This window comes from Mustela lutreola, chromosome 3 (assembly GCF_030435805.1).
Source record: "Mustela lutreola isolate mMusLut2 chromosome 3, mMusLut2.pri, whole genome shotgun sequence".
Taxonomy (NCBI): domain Eukaryota; kingdom Metazoa; phylum Chordata; class Mammalia; order Carnivora; family Mustelidae; genus Mustela; species Mustela lutreola.
The window spans coordinates 143,930,972-143,951,478 of record NC_081292.1 but is presented as its reverse complement, the minus strand read 5'-3'; the positions used below and the strand labels follow the sequence as shown (position 1 = coordinate 143,951,478).

The 20,507-nt window shown below is 36.1% G+C and overlaps 1 protein-coding gene across 7 annotated transcripts in view; it reads right to left on the bottom strand.

The window, feature by feature from the left end:
• Positions 1–20,507, bottom strand: part of METTL8 (methyltransferase 8, tRNA N3-cytidine) — an 85,742-nt gene that overhangs the window by 32,827 nt on the left and 32,408 nt on the right. For 4 of the 7 annotated variants that reach the window (XR_009351891.1, XM_059167053.1, XM_059167055.1 and 1 more), the window contains exons 2-3: positions 19,292–19,350; positions 12,118–12,272 (exon numbers count right to left, since the gene is read on the bottom strand). The exons of 1 other annotated variant lie outside the window; for it this stretch is intronic. Coding sequence is in view for 4 of the 6 variants with exons in the window: in XM_059167053.1 (XP_059023036.1) it covers positions 12,118–12,272; positions 19,292–19,324 (188 nt within the window). In the remaining 2 variants the exon portion in view is untranslated. The remainder of the gene's footprint in view (positions 1–12,117; positions 12,273–19,291; positions 19,351–20,507) is intronic. 2 more of the 7 variants (XM_059167057.1, XM_059167056.1) reach the window with 2 other exon arrangements.

Below are 20,507 nucleotides of genomic sequence, written 5' to 3'. Positions count from 1 at the left end.
TTTCTGTCAGGATCATGTTCTAGACTGCAGGGCAGAGGTAGAGCCCAAGCAAATAGTGGATGTCTTACTGAGTGACACTTTTGTGACTTGAGAAGACAGAGATCAGGGTTCAGAGTTCCTGAGGTGTGAAACTTTATGTATTAGAATACTGAAAAAAAGGGGACTGGACAGAGGGGCAGGCTCCTAAAGTCTGCAGGAGAGTTCTCCTAATGCTTAACTAGCACTGGCTATTCACCAACAAGACAGAACCTACAGGTCCTGATGGACAGAGAGGATTCTGGGAGTGAAGGTAGCAAAAAGAGAACTGACTGGACATAGGCAGTGCAGTACTTGGAGATAATGGAATTCTGGCTAAGCCAGAGTGGAGAAGCCTCTCTGAATACCTCCATTATTCAATTAAGACCCCAGATATGCCATACTATAGGAATAGAGGAAATAGGAAAGAGGAAATAGAAAATAGGAAAGAGCAACTGTAGACAAACTATAGCTATTCAGACTTGGAGATCTGGTATATCTCAAAAGTAAGTAAAATGAGGGGTGCCTGGTAGCTCAGTGGGTTAGGTGTCCAACTCTTGATTTTGGCTCAGTTAATATCTCAGAGTTGTGGGATTAAGCCCTGCATCGGGTTCTGCACTGGGTACGGAGCCTGCTTAAGATTCTTTGTCTCCCTCTCACTCTGCCCCTCTTGTCCTCTCTCTCTCAAAAACGAAAAAAAAAAGTAAATGAAATGAGCCTACACTTTAAGGAAAATAAATGACAATTTTTGCTGCCAAAGTTAATTTTGTGTTTTAAAGCAAAAATTAGAATTTTGAAAAGTTATGCCCACCACCATGAATTGATAGCTTCCCAATACTTAACAGATTTTCCTGATGAAAAAAGTGGTAATATTACAAAAATGATTTTTAAATACTGTAAATAAAATGTGTCAACATTCAAAAGACTTACATAAAAGAGGGAATCAAACTTTTCCAAATTACCCAAGCAAAATGAACATTTTTAAATGATGCAGAGGTAAAATATCCAAAGTACAAGATACATAAATGAAATATAATTGATATGATTTCATATTCCATATTACAACTAAGAAACTACTGTTGCTGAGATGTAGTGTAATATCAGGAAATATACCTACAATTATCTTAAAATGCTATTAAAAAACTCCTTTACTAAGGGCACCTGGGTGGCTCAGTGGGTTAAGCCTCTGCCTTCTTCCTCCTCCTCCACCTACTTGTGATCTCTGTCAAATAAATAAATAAAATCTTAAAACAAAAAACAAACAACAATAACAAAAAAAACTCCTTTACTAGCGCATATCTGTGTGTGGCCAAATTTTCTTCACATAATTCAATCTAAATAACATATCACAACAGATGGAAGGAAGAAACAGATATTTCAATCTAACTTTTTCCATTAAGCCAGAGATTAAAGATGGGGCACCTGGGTGGCTCAGTTAGGTGGCTGCCTTTGGCTCAGGTCCATTATTGCAGGGTCCTGGGATCCAAGCCCCACATCAGAGCCTGAGAAGCAGAGAGCCTACTTCTCCCTCTCCGTCTGCCCCTTCCCCACACTGTGCTCTCTTGCTCGCTCTCTCTCCCTCTCAAATAAATAAAATCTTAAAAAAAAAAAAAAAAGTCAGACATTAAAGAGACTTGCAATTATTTCAAACAATGGCACTATGGGGCACCTGGGCAGGTTATTAAGGACCTGCCTTCAGCTCGGATCATGATCCCAGAGTCCAGGGACTGAGCCTTGTCCTGGGCTCCCTGCTCAGCGGGGAGCCCGATTCTTGCTCTCTGCCTGTTGTTCCCCCTGCTTGTGCTCTTTCTTCCTCTCTTTTGAAATAAATAAATAAAATCTTTAAAAAAAAAAACTGAAAAACAATGCCATTCTTTTTGGGAAACAGATATTTTCATTAAAATATATAATTTATATGAGATGTAATGGATAATTGTTGGTTTAGAATGAATTAAATATTTTTAATGTCTCAGTTTTAATTTCTAATATGGGAAAAATCAATAAATACAATTTAGATAAATACAATTTAGATCCTCAAAGATTTGAGTGAAAGGGTTCTGAGACCACAATTTTGAAAATATTTTTCTAGAATAACATGTAAAAATAATGTAAAGATATATAGCTAAAAAGCTAGTAGAGAAAATAACAGAAATGAGACAAATAAAAAATATAAAGATAACCTGGTTATATTAATTTACAATGCTAATCAGTACTGAGTGTTATTTGAAATTTCTTTCTTCTTTTATCTTTCTATTTAGAGAGAAGGAGAAAGGGAACAGGGGAGCGGTAGAGGGAGGGGGGAGAGAGAATATTAGTTGGATGTTTAACTGACTGAGTCACCCAGGCCCTCCCTCTCTTTTTCTTTTTTTATATTATTTTGATAGATATAAAAAGGTACCTTATTGTTTAATTTGTACTCATTTTACTGTTGTCTATTTCTGCATATGTTTAATGTACTTCCTTCTGGATCAACTTTCTATGTCCACTGTCCATTTATCCACATAGCAAAAGACTTAAATGCTTTTCTAACAATGTAACAAATATTCTATATGTTAACTCTGATATATGGTCATGAAAAATCATTTTGTGTCTCTCAATTTTTGTATTAGTAAAACAATAATTCTCAAAATGGTATATAATTAAGTGCTTTGAAATTATAATTATCCTATTTCTTCAAATCTAAGATACCATTATTTTCTGTACCAGTAAGAAAGGAAAAAACACTCCAATTACAATTTTAAGATGGATCACGATTTCAGATATGTTAATTGTGAAACAAATGTGAGTCTCAGATGAATGAAATACAGTTATTATAGGTATATCAGCTAATAATTTAATTTCAATTAAATCTTTCCTACTATCGACACTATCTTATACTAATGACTCCTGGCTATCCACTTCCCTTTTCAGCCATAATAAATATTTCCATTGATTATTTTTGTTAGTATATCAGTTTCTTACTTAGGACTGAATGACTTATAAAGGACACACAGAAAGAAACAATGGCTTCCCATCTCTGTATATAATGGAATAGAGATCATAGCTGCCGGAAGAAACCAATACCATTTCTCTCATTAAACATTTATTGAGAACCTGTATCTTTCAGGCACTGAGCTGTGAATTGGGAGACATTAAGATGAAGACAATTTGGTAGAACTCAAAACTGTTAAAGAGACGAAGAGCTGTAATCAGTTATTAAAGAATAAAGAATTTATCAGGTAGACAGTGAGTTGAGAAAAGGTACATGGAGGGCCTTCTTTAAAAAAAAATTCAAACCTACTAATGCATATAAAATATAAAGTTTAATCCCTACTTTCTCTCATGCTCTTGCCCATTCCTAAGATAAACACTTATCAAGATGATGTGGACATTTCCAAACTTTCTCCACGCATATAAAAACAAAGATTTGTATATACATGTAGCACATGTACAAGAATTCCTTAAAAATAAGACATACTAAAGATAGCTTGCTGCAACTTGCTCTTTTGATTTAATAACATGTCATGGCCATCTCTTAATATCAATATACATGGATCTCTCTTATTTTTATTAACTGTGCATTATTTTCAAATGTATGCATGTAACCATATTTTTCATGGTTTTATTGAGGTATAAATGACATACAGTAAACTGGACATATTTAAAGTACACAATTTGGTAAGTTCTGACATATGTAGACACTCATGAAACCATCATCACAATCAAGATAATGAATACATCCATCACCCTCAAAACTTTCTGTGTACATATTTATAATTCTTCCTTTCTAGTCCCCCTTTCTTTTTCTTTTTTTTTTAAATTTTATTTATTTATAAATAAATGATGGAGAGAGAGAGTACAAGCAGGCAGAGGAGCAGGCAGAGGGAGAGGAAGAAGCAGGGAGGGAGCCCTATGTGGGGCTCAATCCCAGGACCCTGGGATCATGACCTGAGCCAAAGGCAGACGCTTAAAGACTGAGCCACCCAGGCACCCTGCAGTCTCCCCTTTCTTATCACTACCCCCCAACTCCACTGACAACCACTGATCTGCTTCCTGTCTCTATTTTTAGTTTGCATTATCTAATATAGTACTAAAAGTATAACATATACTCTTTATTTTTAATTTCTTTCACTCAGCATATTTTTAAATCCACCCATATTGTTGTATTTATCAATAGCTCACTTCTTTGTATTACCGAATAGTATTCCCTAATATAGATAGTCCATTTACTTGTTCATGGGCATTTGGGTTGTTTCCAAATTTGGCTATTAAAAATAAAGTTGCTATAAATAATCATGTATAAATATTTGTATGGACATATGCTTTCTTTTCTCTTGGGTAAATATCCAGGAATGGAATGGCTGAATCATATTACATGCTTATGTTTAATTTTTTTAATAAACTGTCAAGCTGTTTTCCAACACGGTTATACCATTTTACATTCCCATCGGTAGTGTATGAAAGTTTCAGTTCTTCTACATCCTCTCCAACAGTCAGTACAGTATTTTGCATTTTAGCTATTCTAAATAAGTTTGTAGTAGTATTTCATTGTGACTTTAATTTGCACTTCCATCATGACTAATGATGTTGATCATCCCTTCATGTACTTATTACCTGTGTATCTTCTTTGGTGACGTCTGTTCAAATACTTTGCCCATTTTTACTGGGCCATTGGTTTACTGAATTTTGAGAGCTTTTTAGATATTCTCAAGAGTTTTATATTAACAATAAAAATTAGCAAATTATTGACACATCCAACAACATGGATAAATCTCAAAATAATCACACTTAATGAAAGAGGCCAGAGGGAAAAAAGAGAATACAAATTGTGATTCCCTCTACACAAAATATTGGAAAATGCAAACTAATCTATAATACATGCTATGTTCTTTCTCCCTCCTTCCTTCTTTCCTTTTGTTTTTCTGCAGATAAATTTTCTTGACACTCAACCTTTCTCAGAGACCTGTTTATCTTTCAGTGTAAACTCTAATTTGAAGGCTCAGTATTATGTATTTTCTTCACTTTCCTATATTCTTTTTGTTTTTTTGAAAGATTTTATTTATTTGAGAGAGAGAGCACAAGAGATGGGAGAAGCAGAGGAACAAACAGACTTCTCATTGAGTGGGAGCCCCGCACAGGCCCATCCCAGGGCTCTGAGATCTTGACCTGACCCAACGTCAGACACGTAACTGACAGAGTTATCCAGGCGCCCCTCCGCTCTCCTATAATCTGAGGGTGGAAGAGAAGGGAAGATTCCACAGGGTAGTGGACAACCTTTATAAAGGTCTGAATCTGCTCTTTTCCTCTTCCCACTTCCCTTCTTTCCTTCCTTTCTCTCTCTCCCTTTTTTTAAAAGATTCATTTAAGTTGGGGATGCCTGGGTGGCTCAGAGGGTTAAGCCTCTGCCTTCTGCTCTGGTCATGGTCTCAGGGTCCTGGGATTGAGCCTCACATGGGGAGTCTCTGCTCAGCAGGGAGCCTGCCTCCCCCCTCCCCCCGTCTGCCTCCCTGCCTACTTGTGATCTTTCTCTCTGTGTCAAATAAATAAAATCTTAAAAAAAAAAAAAGATTCATTAAGTCCTATGTTTGGTTTCACTTATCTAGTTAAGACGTGTCCTATTCCTATTCCTTAGGCTTGAGATAGTTCTCTCAATTCAGCAAGGAACCTTAGAAAATGGGGAACCGCAGGACTTTTCTTGCTCTGCTGAGACCTTAAATTCTGCTGCCACAGACAAGGCATTTATTTTCAAGAGTTCATGGCTTCCAACAGGTTCTTTCTCAACCTTTGCCTAGGCTGCTAATGAGTATTAGTAATGATAGGATGGCTCACCCCCTTTTCCTGGTACTGCTTCTGAGAGATGAAGATGAGGTTAGGGGAGCCACTCTGAGCCACACATGAATCTACAATTTCTTGCCTTGATTGTAATTTTCCATGTTTATGGACTTTTGTGGTTGCTGTTGGTAGAGTTCTTGTTTTTACTATTTCTCATTACTTTTCTTGGAGAAGGAACACTTTGTCTTTCAGATTCACCCCATCTTCCATATCTGGAGGATTCAGGTTTCTTAGTGAAATGAGCTGGAGTTCCTTTGGAGCAGTAATCATTTCCTCTCTTAAGTCCTCCATAGAATTTAACCTAGTGATGGGTATATGTCAATATACAAAACATGCTGGAGATAAAAGATACCACTTCATGTTCAATTACGGTTAATTCTAAGTATCCTGAACAACAGAGCCTGATTAGTTTTCCTAAAATACTTCTACCTCTCTTTCAATTGGGCTGGTCCATGTGCTTGCTTTGGAATATACCTCGTGTATTCTCAAATGCTCATGCTGCCACCTGTCTAGAAAAGTCTTCACTATTCAAATACTCCTCATCCTTCAGAGTCCAGGTTAAATCCCACACTCTATGAAGTTTTACTGACTTTTCTTACAACCTCATCTCAGAAATCTTTTCCTGTTCTAAAGCTCATTCCTATGTTCTTCACCTCCTTCACTGTGTGACCTTGCATACTCTATACTGTTTATTTATTCATTGGTATATATTTTAATTCTCCATCTAATAATAACAAGAACACTTATTTCAGTGAACACTTACTATGACTAAGAGTCCTAAACATTTATTGCCTTTAATACTCATAATACCCACGAAGGAATTTGCTCAAGTTCACATAGCTGGAAAGGGACAGAGTCAGGATCTACATTCACATTATTTGGATTCTGAAACCCGTATTTAGCCATTATATTAAGTCTTGGTCTAGCTATACACTTCTAGTAAACATTCATTCACTCATTCAAATATACTTATTGGGTGGGTAATATATGGGAAATGTAGTTATGAAACAGATATAAACTAAGAAGACTCTGAAGGATCATACAATCCAATAATGACAATAAAACAGATATATAATAAGTAACTTAAGTAAGTACATGTTGGAAAATGATAATATATAATTAATTCTTATGTGTTGCTTATTTACTATGTGCATACTTTTATATTATATATATTAATTTAATCATTACAGTAACCCTTTGAGGTAGATAATACTATTATTATCCCATTTTAGAGGTGTAGAAACCAGGACACCTGGGTGGCTCAGTTGGTTGAACATCTGCCATCGGCTCAGGTCATGATCTCAGCCTCCTAGGATCAAGTCCTGCATCAGGTTCCTTGCCTGCCCCTCCTCCAGTTTTGTGCTCTCTCTGATAAATAAATTTTTCAAAAAATAAATAAATAAAAATAAAGATGTAGAAACCAAGGGACAGATTAATTTCCCAACTAGTCAGACAACCAGTCAGTCTGTGCTCTCAACATCTAGACTACTACTCATGACAAATGCTATAACAGAGACAGATAAAGAAATTACTTAACTGTATTCAAGAACTATGTATGAAACAAGGTAAGAGGAATCAGATAATACATGTATAAGGAAAATTCAGACCATATAATATGAAAGATATCTTGATAACTAAACTCTATTGGAATTCTGCAAACTATTATTTAAATGGGTTATATAATAGGAGGTTATGTTGCAGCATACAAGTCCTATCTTGGATCCATACAGAATGGTTTAGCTCAGTATTTTTTAAACTAAAGGTCATGATCCTTTTAGTAAGTCATGAAGTCAATTTCATTAATCTAACCAATTCTTAAAATGAGAAAGAAACAGAAATAGAGTAGAAAAGAATAAATGGAAACTATTAGTGAATGTCTCACATAGTAAAATCATAAAAGAAGCTTTTGTTCCTGTTTCATATATGTACATATGTTATGTGTACATGTACTGGTCCATTATATAAACTGTACTTCTTACTGTGGATCATGCTAAAATGCTTGAAAGCCACTGGCCTAGCTGATTTGGTCATACAATTATATGTGTTTATTACTTCCTTATAAATTTCAGAGATCTTCTGAAAAATTACTAAACACTTAAACCAAGAACAGTGTGAAATAAGGAATGATTTTTCCAAGTAACTGGAATTTGCTCGATATAGTTAGAGCCCTGCCCACCCCGCTCCCCTCCAAATTAAAAACTTTGCTAAGTATAATCAAAAGACTTAAAGCAGAATGTAAAATGTTTCGGTCACTGGGGAAAACAGCTTGGCAATCCCTCAAAAAATTAACACAGATTTATCATATTACCCTGAAATTCCACTCTCAGGTATATACCTCAAAGAACTGAAAACGAGGACTCAAACAAGTACATGAACATGCATGTTCACAGGAGCTCTATTCACAAGAGCCAAAAGGTGGAAATAGCCCAAATGTTCATCAGTGGATGAATGGATAAACCAGTTGTGGTATATACATACAATGGGATATTATTCAGTCATAAAAAGAAATGAAGTAGTGACACATGCTACTTGGATGAATCTCCAAGACATTATGCTAAGTGAAGAAGCCACACACAAAAGATCACATATTGTATGATCCCTTTTATATGAAATATCCAGAAGAGGTGAATCCATGGAGCTAGAACACAGACTGGTGATTGCCAGGGGCTGGGGAAAGGGAGTATGAAGATAAACCACTTAATGGGTAAAGGACTTTACGTTGACGGAAATGTTTTGGAACAAGACAGAGGTGCTAGTTGGATAAAATCATGAATGTAATTAATGCCACTGAACTGTTCACTTTAAAAGTTACTTTTATGCTATGTGAAATTCACTTTGCTAAATTATCAAAAAATAAGACTATAGGGAGATGTAAATACAAGTAACACAAATATACAGAATCTGGAGGGCAACTCTTTCTCAAGATATTAGAAACTGAATAAAAAATGGGTATCTTAATTTTTTCCTCAAAAACATTTTTTTATTAAAAAGAGGGTCATATATAAATAGTACTAACTAAACTAGAGACTAAACAGAAAAATAAGTTGTAGATAATTCTACATCTCTGAGAGAAAACTGACAGGTACAGTAGTTTCTAGAAACACCTTTTTAAAATCAAAATTCAACAAGAGAGGAAACATTACTCTTAAATACAAAGGAGAAAATAAGGGTCAGAACTTTTGGATAGAACTCTGGACTTGAAGGAAGGGGAAAAGTCAACCAGTATTCTGGTTTTCAGATTAACATACAAATCTTCACTTTAAAGAAAAACAAACAAAACCCCCGAGGCCCCTAAAAAACAAAAACTAAAACAACAAAACAATAGGTACCTAAGGAGATGACAGGAGGCAGATACTCTCCTCTTCATTTGGAGGAAATTATTTTATTATTATGGTATGAATCTGCTTCTGGAGAGGGTCCACTACAAGTATCCTGGCACAGGCTGTATACCCTTTAAGGGGGTATGCTGTGGAGGAGGATAGCTACTGAGACTAGATCAAGGTTTTTCAAACTTTGATCAACAGAACCCCAAAATCCTTGAAGCTGCTACACTGAGGAGGTGAGGGGAGATATGGGAGGTGGAGCTGTTGATGCCCCGGGCCTCTCTACGTGCTTCATTAAGATCCCAATCCACAATATTGGGATTCCATGTTAGGACTTCACTTGGAAAAAAATTCTACTGCTAAAGAAAAGTTTGAAAACCACCGGACTGAATCAGAGTCCTAAACCTGGTTGCTCAACAGAATTACTAGAAGAGCTTTTTCAAATTACGAATTCCTAGGCCATACCTCTAGCCCAAGGGACTCTTGTGCAGCATCCCAAAGCTACCCCACAGTGCTTGAGGGGTACTGACCCAGAGGACCCTTGCTTCCCTGAGAGCCTATGACAAAACAGAACTTAAATGGGTAGGCAGGAACCTTAAACAAAAGAGTCGGTGGTAGCAGATAGAAAAAGAGAACACAGACAGCTAACTCACCAGACTCTGATGAAGAATAAAAAACTGGTAGACGAATAGCTTGTCTAGGACCAGAAGTTCCTGTGGAGGTTTAATTGCCTAGCAATGATCTCACAACCTACTGTTACTGTCCATATTGGTGATGGCAGGCAAAGTAGTTTAATTCAGGAACTGTCCAAGAAAGTACAATGTCAGCCACAGATGTAATTTAAGATTTTCTAGTATCCATCTTTAAAAATGCTAGAAGAAATGAAATTTTAATAACATATTTTAATTCAATATTTCCAAAATAATATCAACACAAAAGTCAGTATAAAAAATGTTAATAACTTTTAAAAAAATGTTAATGATATGTTTTACCTTTTCTTTTTGTACTGTTTTTTCCCCTTTAGCTAAGACAGAAGAGATGATTTATTGTACATGTATTATATTCAGCCACAAATAAAAACAGAATTAGTCTTGAAAGTCACAGGTCCAGGGCAAAAGACCGAAAGTATGTTTTGGTATAAGCAAGGTAGGTCTCTCAAAGGTGGTCCTTGAGATCAGATGGTGATGGATGTTCTAGAAAGTATATATGCAGTTCAACAATTTGTACCAGTGTCCCTGGCTTTGGCTTTCCTTTATTTCTGCTCCTGTGACTTCCATGGGTGCACAAGCTAGTGGTTTACTTGAACCTCTGCCTCTCCTTTCTTCTTTTACAGTTCAGCCTGCACATTTGCTTCTTCTTCCACTTGGCTCTCATGATACAGAGGTTTCCAAGAAGATGGTGCTAAGTCTTCAAAATGTTACACCATATCTCAATTCAGACTACTCAGGTTTCAGGTGCTCAATAACCACCTCTGGCTAGTGGCAACATATTGTATAATGTGGGACTAATTAGTAAGTTTCTATTAGTCGCAGAGGATCAAAACTTTATAGCCAAATATTTTGTTTTCCTTTATTCTACAAAAGCACCAAGCTCTACTTATTCTTCCTTCAAAATCTCTCTCATTGGCACTTTCCTGCTTCTAGTTCTACCTGTTAATCTGTCTAGTTAGCATAATGTTAACCAAATACATACACAGTACTTAATAGCCCATGTATAATGTCATGTCTCTTCAGGGGCTTCTGTAATGTCTTCCACTTCAGCTGTGAATTCAAGAATTCATGCAATCTTGCCCCCCCACCAACCCCCATACCTGGCCTATATCATTTCAATACTTTATCATTTATAAATCTCCTAGGACAGTCTTTATTTTAGGCGATATCCTGTTCACGGTCTTCTGCATATGCCTCATACTTCTTTATCTCTATGTTTTATGAATTTCTACCCACCAAGAATGCCCTTATTCCAGCCTTAGCTATCCAAGTCATTACTTCACAAATATTTATGTGTCAGGCACTGTATTATTGGAGACAGAATAAATTATCCTGATCTCAATTTCTCCACTTAAAGAAGTCTTTCTTTACACATCAATTATATGTCAATAAAATGGAAACTGAAAAAAGAAACAAAAATCTTCCTATGTCAAAACAGAAGTGTTTTTGCACAGCTGAGTTGTTCTTATAAGACAAACACTGTATATGCCTTACAAGAACACATTGGTCCCTTACAATTTGCTGTCATGTATTGCTAATTATCAACTTTTCCTGTAATTGTCTACCTTTCCAAATAGAGGACAGATTTCCTGAAAGCACAGAATAGGGTCAAATCAGTGTATTTCCCTTGGTCTCAGTAAGGGCAGGTGTGCAGGTACAGAATACACATTTGCTGATGGACAAGTACTTGTAAAAGGTGGAAGGGCCTGCAGGGCAGGAGGAGGGCTCTACCTAGAAAAGAGCCTCACTTCCCACAATATGCCGGCAAATCAGGACCAGCGGTGAGCAGGGAGGGTCTGCAAGAACCCCAAAGCTGTGGAAAGCACTTGGGAAGTGTCATTTTATCAATTCTATTTGCAAAGAAATTCAGAATTGGCAACAATTAAGTTAGGATCAGTTACCCTGCCTTTCAGACCCTCAACCACACTGATCAACTTTAAAAATATTTTCTTGGCTTTAAGTGAAAATACACCACTGCTGGGGAGCCCAGGTGGCTCAACAGGTTAAGTATCTGTGTTTGGCTCAGGTCTCGATCCCAGAAACCTGGGATCGAGCACCACATTAAGCTTCCTACTTAGCAAAGAGTCTGCTTCTCCTCCCTCTGCCCCTTCCCACACTCGGGCTTTCTATCTCACTCTCTCTCAGTAAAATCAATAAATAAAATCTTAAAAAAAGAAAGAAAGAAAAAAAGAAAATATACCAATGTTTCATCTATCTATCTATCTATCTATAACATCAGATGTCAAAAGGTAACTCACCACATGTTGTGTTCAAAAACTTTGGCTGGGTCAGTTAAAATCCTTGATCCCAGAGGGACCATTGGGTGATTACCACTTTGGTATCTATGTGGCACCTTTTTTATCCTCAGACAGGAAACAGAATTTCTCCAAATCACATTCATCGTAATCAGTACCTGGGAAGTTACAAATGATTAATTAGTCAGTATGCATTATACAGGGTATTATTTATCTAATAGACAAAAACTGGTCCAAAAGGTTTACAACCCGAGAAAAGACACGAAAACTAAATATTTTTAAATGAAAAGTGGGCATGATAGCTTCTGTCCTAAAGTATTTTCAGGCCAAGAGAAGCAAAAAGAATATTTAGAGTGTGTACCATTGGCTGACATTCTTCAAAAGTCACAGCCTTGGCCAGCTTTGCTTTGTTTGGTATTTGTTCATTTAATTTTTAGCACACAGGCAAAGCATGTCAGCCTAGAATCTGAATTTTGTGTATTAAAAGTTTAATTTAAGTGATTTTATTATTTTGGCTTGGGGATCCTAAGGGAACATATTTCTTGGGAATATTTTATGACCACTAGACCAAAAACCCAAGTACAGTAGTAGCAGAATAAGAAAACAAACCTACAAAATCTCCTCTGAGCTGAGCTGAATAGTATGAAATTTAGTCAAATAATAAGTAAATACTGAAAATATGATCCCAGCAATTTTTTAAAAAGATTTTATTTATTTATTTGACAGAGAGAGATATTGAGAGAGGGAACACAAACCAGGGGAGAGCAAGAGGGAGAAGCAGGCTTCCTGCTGAGCAGGGAGCCCAATGCGGGGCTCCATCCCAGGACCCAGGGATCATGACCTGAGCCAAAGGCAGACACTTAATGACTGAGCCACCCAGGTACCCCTACTCCCAGTGATTCTTAATTCTAACAACCCTGTATACATAAATTTGTAAGAATAGTTAGTAATACATTTGTAAAAACAGATTTCCCTGTACAAAAAAACATACAATCCTAGCTTAAGAGGAGAATCATCAGTTGGTTAGTCAAGTCCATCCCCATTTTTGGAAGAACTTGAACATTTAAAGAGAATGTTGCCTTAATTATATACTGACAAATATGTTGGCTTACAATCTTTATGGAAAAGTATCAAAAAGAAGCTCTGAAGAGCTTACCTTTTTTTTTTTTTTTTAAATAAAAATCCATTGTAAGAGTGCTCAGCGTTTCATCCCCATTCAATTGTTCATCACAACATTGAGCCTAATGCTGTAAGCTTCCTGGTAAAAACAGATTGCTAAAAGGTGTGTATATCTTATACACACTAGAGACTATCTAAGGGACTATTTTGTGTAAAAATGACATGTATTGTACATCCTTTACCAACTTACTGAAAGGCAATGGCTTTTAAGATGGTGATTTCCAAAATGAACTGCAGAATGTCAAAAACTTCTCATTGTGTTTTCAAACACAAAATTCAAGATTTTCCTTTTGGAGGAAAAAAAGGGCTTAGTTATACACCAAAAAGAGTGTAATGGTTCCATTCAAATGTAACTAGCAGTGATGAGAAACAAAACACTCAATAGCTAGTGCAGATCTCCTGTTTGTTTTGTTTTTCTTTCTCTGCTAAATGCAAGCTCTTTGGTGGAGGCAAATGAGATGAAATGCTCTGCCAACCATTACATTTCCTCTGATGTGCCTTTGTTCTTATCTCCTGCCTGTGCTCCACGTAAGACTACAACAAAACCCTACCTGCACAATTATTTTTAGAGCTCTTTCTGCACTGAATATTATTCATAAAATCTGTATGCTTAAGAGTGGAAACTGATTATACCTAGAAAGAGAGACAATTGATGCTCAAAAGTGTAAAATGAGGTAAACGTTTTCCACCCAGAAAAGCCAAATCAAAATGAAATTTTAATCTTCAAATAATCATGTGATACTTATCTATATTTATCTATATAGAGAAGAGAAAGGGGAAAAGAAGATATGAGTTTCTCTCACTAGAAATGATCAAGAATCTTGATAGGCTGCTGTTTTTCTAATTAACTACAAAAACACCTTACCTCATTTATTTATTATCTGTAACAGTCACACACAGCCTTGCATTGCTCTTTGTCTTTTTTATTATATAAAAATGATACATTTATATAATAAACACAATACAGAAAAATACATAATAAAATTATGTTTTCTCAACTAAATTGCAAGCCTCTAAAGTTGCTTGTGAATTAACTGTTTGATTGATAATATAAAACTGATACCTGTCTGATATAAATTTAGTTTTTGTTTTTCTTTAAAGATTTTATTTATTTATTTGACAAGAGATTACAAGTAGGCAGAGAGGCAGGCAGTGTGGTGACCGTAAGCAGGCTCCCCGCTGAGCAGAGAGCCCAATGTGGGGCTCAATCCCAGGACCCTGAGATCATGACCTGAGCCAAAGGCAGGGACTTAACCCACTGAGCCAGCCGGGCGCTCCACTGTCTGGCATAAATTTAATTAGAAGGAAACTATATGAAAATATTCATATTTTCAGGGTGGCTCCTAAGATCCTTACAGTGTGGAAGAAGGCAGTGACAGGAAAGTATGACAGTATATAGGCAGCAATCCAGTTACACCAGTAACAATGATTCAAAAAGTGTGTGAGAAGAAACAAAACACTCAATAGCTGGTGCAGATCTCCTGTTTCTTGTTTGTTTTTCCTTCTCTGCTAAATGAAGGCTCTTTGGTGGAGGCAAATGCAATGTTACGACTATCATGTTAGCTGAATGCCTACTAGTTCCTGGTTCCATTTTGTGATGGGAAAAGAAAAGATGGGCAGGGTCAACCCCAAACACAATTCTGGTAGAGAAAGTTGATTTCTGCCACCAGATTGTTCCACTCTCTTTATCCTTTACCCTCTCTGAACTCTTTTGGCATACCCTAACTTGAATTGCAGTTTAACTAAGATATTATTATCTGCCTAATGAAACTGTATGAAGAAGCAGTATTTTTATTTGAAATAAAACAAATAAGTGTAGCTAAAAATATTCCAATCACCCAAAAGAAGGCAGGAAAGGAGGCACAGAGGAACTAAAACCAAAAAGAACAGTAAGAAAACAAATACTAGGATGAGATATTTAAGCCCAACTATATTAATAATTACATTAAATGTGAATGGAGTCCAATTAAAAGACATAGATTATCAATTTGTATGAAAAATCAAGACCCAACCATAAACTGTCTATAAGAGAAGCACTTTAAATACGAAAATACAAATATATTAAAATAAAGACAGATACTATCTGAACGCTGCATGAGAAAACCAATGGAGCTATATTAATACTGTTAAAAACAAAACCACAGGCCCCAAATGGCATCACTTAGTTAAGACCCCAAGTCAGTAAAACAAGAATTAATACCTAACATAACTGCAGTTTTAATCCCTCAGAAATGTAACCTTTTACCAGTCAACATGAGAATTTCCTGGTGCACTAGGGACTTAATTGGAAGACCCCTTCAGTTCCCTTAGGAGGGCAATGTTGCCTAAAAAAATGGATTCTTTGCTAATAATTTCCTTGTTTCCAGCCCCTCTTTACCTTTAAAAACCTTGTCCTTTCTGCAGTCCTTTGGAACTCCTCTCTACGTGCTAGAAGGAATACTGCCCAATTTGTGAACTGGTTAATAAAGCCAACTAAATCTTTAAAATTTACTCAGGGGCGACTGGGTGGCTCAGTTGTTAAGCATCTGCCTTCAGCTCAGTTCATGATCCTGAGCCCCCTTACTGGAGCTCCCTGCTCAGCAGGAAGTCTGCTTCTCCCTCTCCCACTGCCCCTGCTTGTGTTTCCTCTCTCACAGTCTCGCACTCTGTCAAACAAATAAGTAAAATCTTAAAAAAAAAAAATTATCCAGTTGAATTTTTGTTATTTAATAACAAAGTAGACTTAAAAAAAGACTGTTACAGAGATAAAAGGGGACATTTAGTAATGATGAGCCAATCTGTCAAGACATAAAATCCTAAATGTGCATGTACATAATAATAGAGCTTCAAAATACATGAAGCAAAATTGGACAGAACTTTTTAAAAGGAGAAATTAGCAAATTCACAGTAATTCTTGGAGACTTTAATACCCCCCTCTCAGTAATAAATAATACATTAAGAAAACAATAGAAAAAATCAATTAGGATATGGAAGAATTAAATATTATCAACTTGACCTAAATGACATACAGAAAGAACACTATATCTAGTAATAGCCAAATGCCCATTTTTTTCAAGTGAACATGAAACATTTGCCAAGGCACACCACACATGCAGGGCTGTAAGACAAGTCTCAGTATATTCCACAGTATTAAAATCCTATAGGGTATGCTTTCTGGCCATAACAATATTTAGTGTTAATATATATATTTCTAAAGATTTTATTTATTTATTTATTTGAGAAAGCCAGAGAGCATGAGATGGGGGAGAGTCAGAGGGAGAAGCAGACTCTCTGCAGAGCAGGGAGCCCGATGCGGGACTCGATCCCAGGACTCTAGGAACATGACCTGAGTCAAAGGCAGTCGCTTAACCAATTGAGCCACTTAGGCACCCCCTAGTGTTAATATTTTTGATGAATTGACTCATTAATAAATATTCCTCCTTATCTCTGGTAATACCTATTTTCTTCAAGTCTACTTTGTCTGATATTAATATAACCTGACCAGATGTCTTATGCAGTGTTTTATATATTATATATATATTTTAACTGCATTTATATGTTTACATTTAAAGTGCTTCTCTTAAAAAATATACATAAAGTGCTTCTCTTATAGGAGCATAATGTTGGCTCTTGCTTTTTTATTCAAACTTTAAATAATAATATCTAGAAAGTTCCCAAATATTTAGAAATTAAGCTTCACACTTAAAAAAAATAATTTATTTATTTGAGAGAGAAAGAGAAAGCGAAAAAAAGCAAGAGAAGGAGGAGAGGGAGAAGTAGGCTCTTCACTGAGCAGAGAGCCCTATGTAGGGCTGGAACCCAGGACCCTGGGATCATGACCTAAGTCAAAGGCAGATGCCCAACCAACTGAGGCACCCAGGTGCCCTAAGCAACACACTTCTAAATAACCTATATGTCAGATTTACATGAGTTAGTAAGTCTTAAGGTAAATTAGAAAATATGTTGGGGCACCTGGGTGGCTCAGTGGGTTAAGCCGCTGCCTTCGGCTCAGGTCATGATCTCAAGGTCCTGGGATCGAGTCCCGCATCGGGCTCTCTGCTCAGCAGGGAGCCTGCTTCCCTCTCTCTCTCTGCCTGCCTCTCCATCTACTTGTGATTTCTCTCTGTCAAATAAATAAATAAAATCTTTAAAAAAAAAAAAAGAAAGAAAATATGTTGAACTAAATAACAATGAAATCTTAAAATATTAAAATTTATGGGATGCAGCTGGAGCAATGGTTAGAGGGAAATTGATAGTTTTAAATGTTTCTATTAGAAAGGAAGAGAGATCTCAAACCAATGATCCAGTTTCAATCTTAAAAAGCTAGAAAGTCAGTAAATAGGATGCAAAGTAAGTAGAGAGAAGGAAGTAACAGAAACTAAAGGCAGAAATCAATGAAACAGAAAGTGGATAAAACAGGAAAAATCAGAGTCAAAGCTGACTCTTTAATAAAACTAGTAAGCCTCCAGCAAGACTGATCTCAAGCACTTGTATTTCAGAAAACACAGATTTCTAGTAACAGGAATAAAAGAGAGGACATCACCACAGACCCTACAGACATTGAAAAGCTAATAAGGAGGTATTATGAAAAATTTTATTCCATTTATAGATGGGATAAATGCCTTCAAAACCACAATTTACCAATAATTACTTACCAAAACAGTGCAAGAAAAAAATTTAAATAGCCCCAAATGTACTAAATAAATTAAATTTGTAATTAAAAGCAAAACAAACATCATGCCCATTAGGATGGCTATTATTTTTAAAAAATGTATTTGTGAGGATGTGGAGAAATCAGAACCTTGGTGCATTGCTGGATGGAATGTAAAATGGTGCAGATGCTGTGGAAAACAGTACAGCAATCCCTCAAAATATTAAACATAAAACTACCATGCGATCCAGCAATTCTACTTCTGGATATATACCCAAAGCAAGTGAAAACAGGGACTTGAAGACATATTTGTATACCATGTTTATAGCAACATTATTCACAACTGACAAATGATAGAAACAAGCTGAGTGTCCACCAAAAGATGAACAGATAAGCAAAATGACATATACATAAAATGGAGTATTATTTAGCCTTTAAAAAGAAGGTAATTCTGACACATGCTGTACCATGGATGAGCCTTGAAGATATTATGCTAAGTGAAATAAGCCAATTATCATAAAAGGAGAAATGTTGTATCATTCCTCCTCTATGAATTTCCTAGAGTAGTCAAAAATTCATAGAGGCAGAGAGTAGAATGGTAGTAGGTTGCCACGAAAGAATTAAATGTTTAATGGGTATAGGACTTCAGTTGGGGAAAATAAGAAGTCTTAGAGATAGATAGTTGTGATACTTACACAACAATGTGAATATACTTAATGCCACTGGATTGTATATTTGCAAAAGATAAAAGTGGTAAATCTTACATATATTTTACCACAACAAACCCCAAATAAACAAAAAATCTGCCTACAAAGAAAACTACAAGCCTCTATGGCTTCACTAGTGAATATCAAATACTTAAGGAAGAAATAGCACTAATCTTACACTGACTCTTTCAGAAAATAGAGGACAGAATACTTATCATTCTGTTTCATGAGGCCAACATAACCTGGGTAAGTAGTATACTTGTATGAAATAAAGGTCTGAATATTAGCCAGATAGTTACAATGCAGTTTTTCTAACAGACTTAGTGTTTCTCGTAATAGTTTCAAATTATCAAGTGTTTGTCAGAAACAAAACTTGAGGCTATCTAAAAGTGAGAAACACAGGTAAGAATTTTCTAGGCATGTTTTAGTGTGCTCACTGCTAAGGCTGATATTTAATTTGAGTTCCTCCAGTTCAGAGCAGAGCAAAATGAAGATAGCAAAAATCTCCGCAAATCCTTGTTTGGTGTTCAGAAAGTTTTTATGTACTGTTGGAAGCACCTGAAGAGTTCTGAGGTCCTCATCCTTCATTTAACTTAGCTTAAACTAATTCTGCCATATCCAATTCTAGTCCATACAATCAAATGGTATTTCTTTTACTTACTTTGCCTATAGGTTCCCAACTGCAGCTCACCATCCCAGAGTGGTTCTTCCTATCAAGTCCTGTCAAGGTCAAAATGAAACAGAATGAGCATGACTTTAGGGTCAAAATGAAACAGAATGAGCATGGCTTTAGGGCAAAGGCCCTCTGAGATTTCAATGCCATGACTCAGTCATGAGTAGTTAACTGGCTAGAGAAATCACAAAGGAACAGATTCAGAAAGGAACTGAAGCTCATACAAATATCAGAATGGCAGAATTTCATTATCAATAACAATACTATAAGTATACAGAAGTATGTCGTGAAATGCTGACAGACTTCCTGCCAGCTTAGATATAGCTAAGTGTGCACTTATATTAGAATACACGGAAAAGCACAAATACACAAAATGACTCAGGTTCCACATACAGTATGACAAGCCAAGGAGAAGACAATTTTTATACCACTTTTCTGAACTCATCATTGCTACCACATTGTGTGTAGCAAAAGCAGCCGCCTTGGTATAGGTTGACATATGAGGAAGAGATCTCTGTCCTACCTCCAAATTTTGGCTAGATGATTTGCTTTCTACTAAAAATGGATCCCTTTTCACAATGATTCACCTGTCTTACATACCAACAAACTATACCATATTCTACCAGAATATGTAATGTACAAGGATATTTCATGTTACAAACATGAAAAAGTGTTTAAGTAATTGTGAATTTAATTTTTGTAGAATAATAGTTTTAAGTACTTTTTTAAATAAAAAGGATAATTTAAATTGAAGGAAATACTCCATACTAAATTCTGAAAATTGAAAAAGTCTTTAAGGAATAAATGCCCAATCCCAGTTTATCTTTCATGTAAATCTCAATTAATTAAAGAGTCAAATATTTGCCATGTGTGAGGCCCTATTTCTTTTTTCTTTCTTTCTTTTTTTTTTTTTTTTTGAGAGAGAGAAAGAAGAGAGAGAGAGTGCGTGAGGAGGAGGGGACATGCATGCAGGGTGAGAGGGAGATAGAGAGTCCTAAGCAGGCTTCATGCTCAGTGTGGAGCACCACATGGGGCTGGATCTCACAACTCTGAGATCATGACCTGAGCTGAAATCAAGAGTCCGATTCTTAAAGGACTGAGCCACTGAGGTGCCCCTGAAGGCCCTATTCTAAGTACTTTACAGGTATTACATATATATGTGTGTGTGTGTATATGTATGTATGTATATATGTGTGTGTGTGTG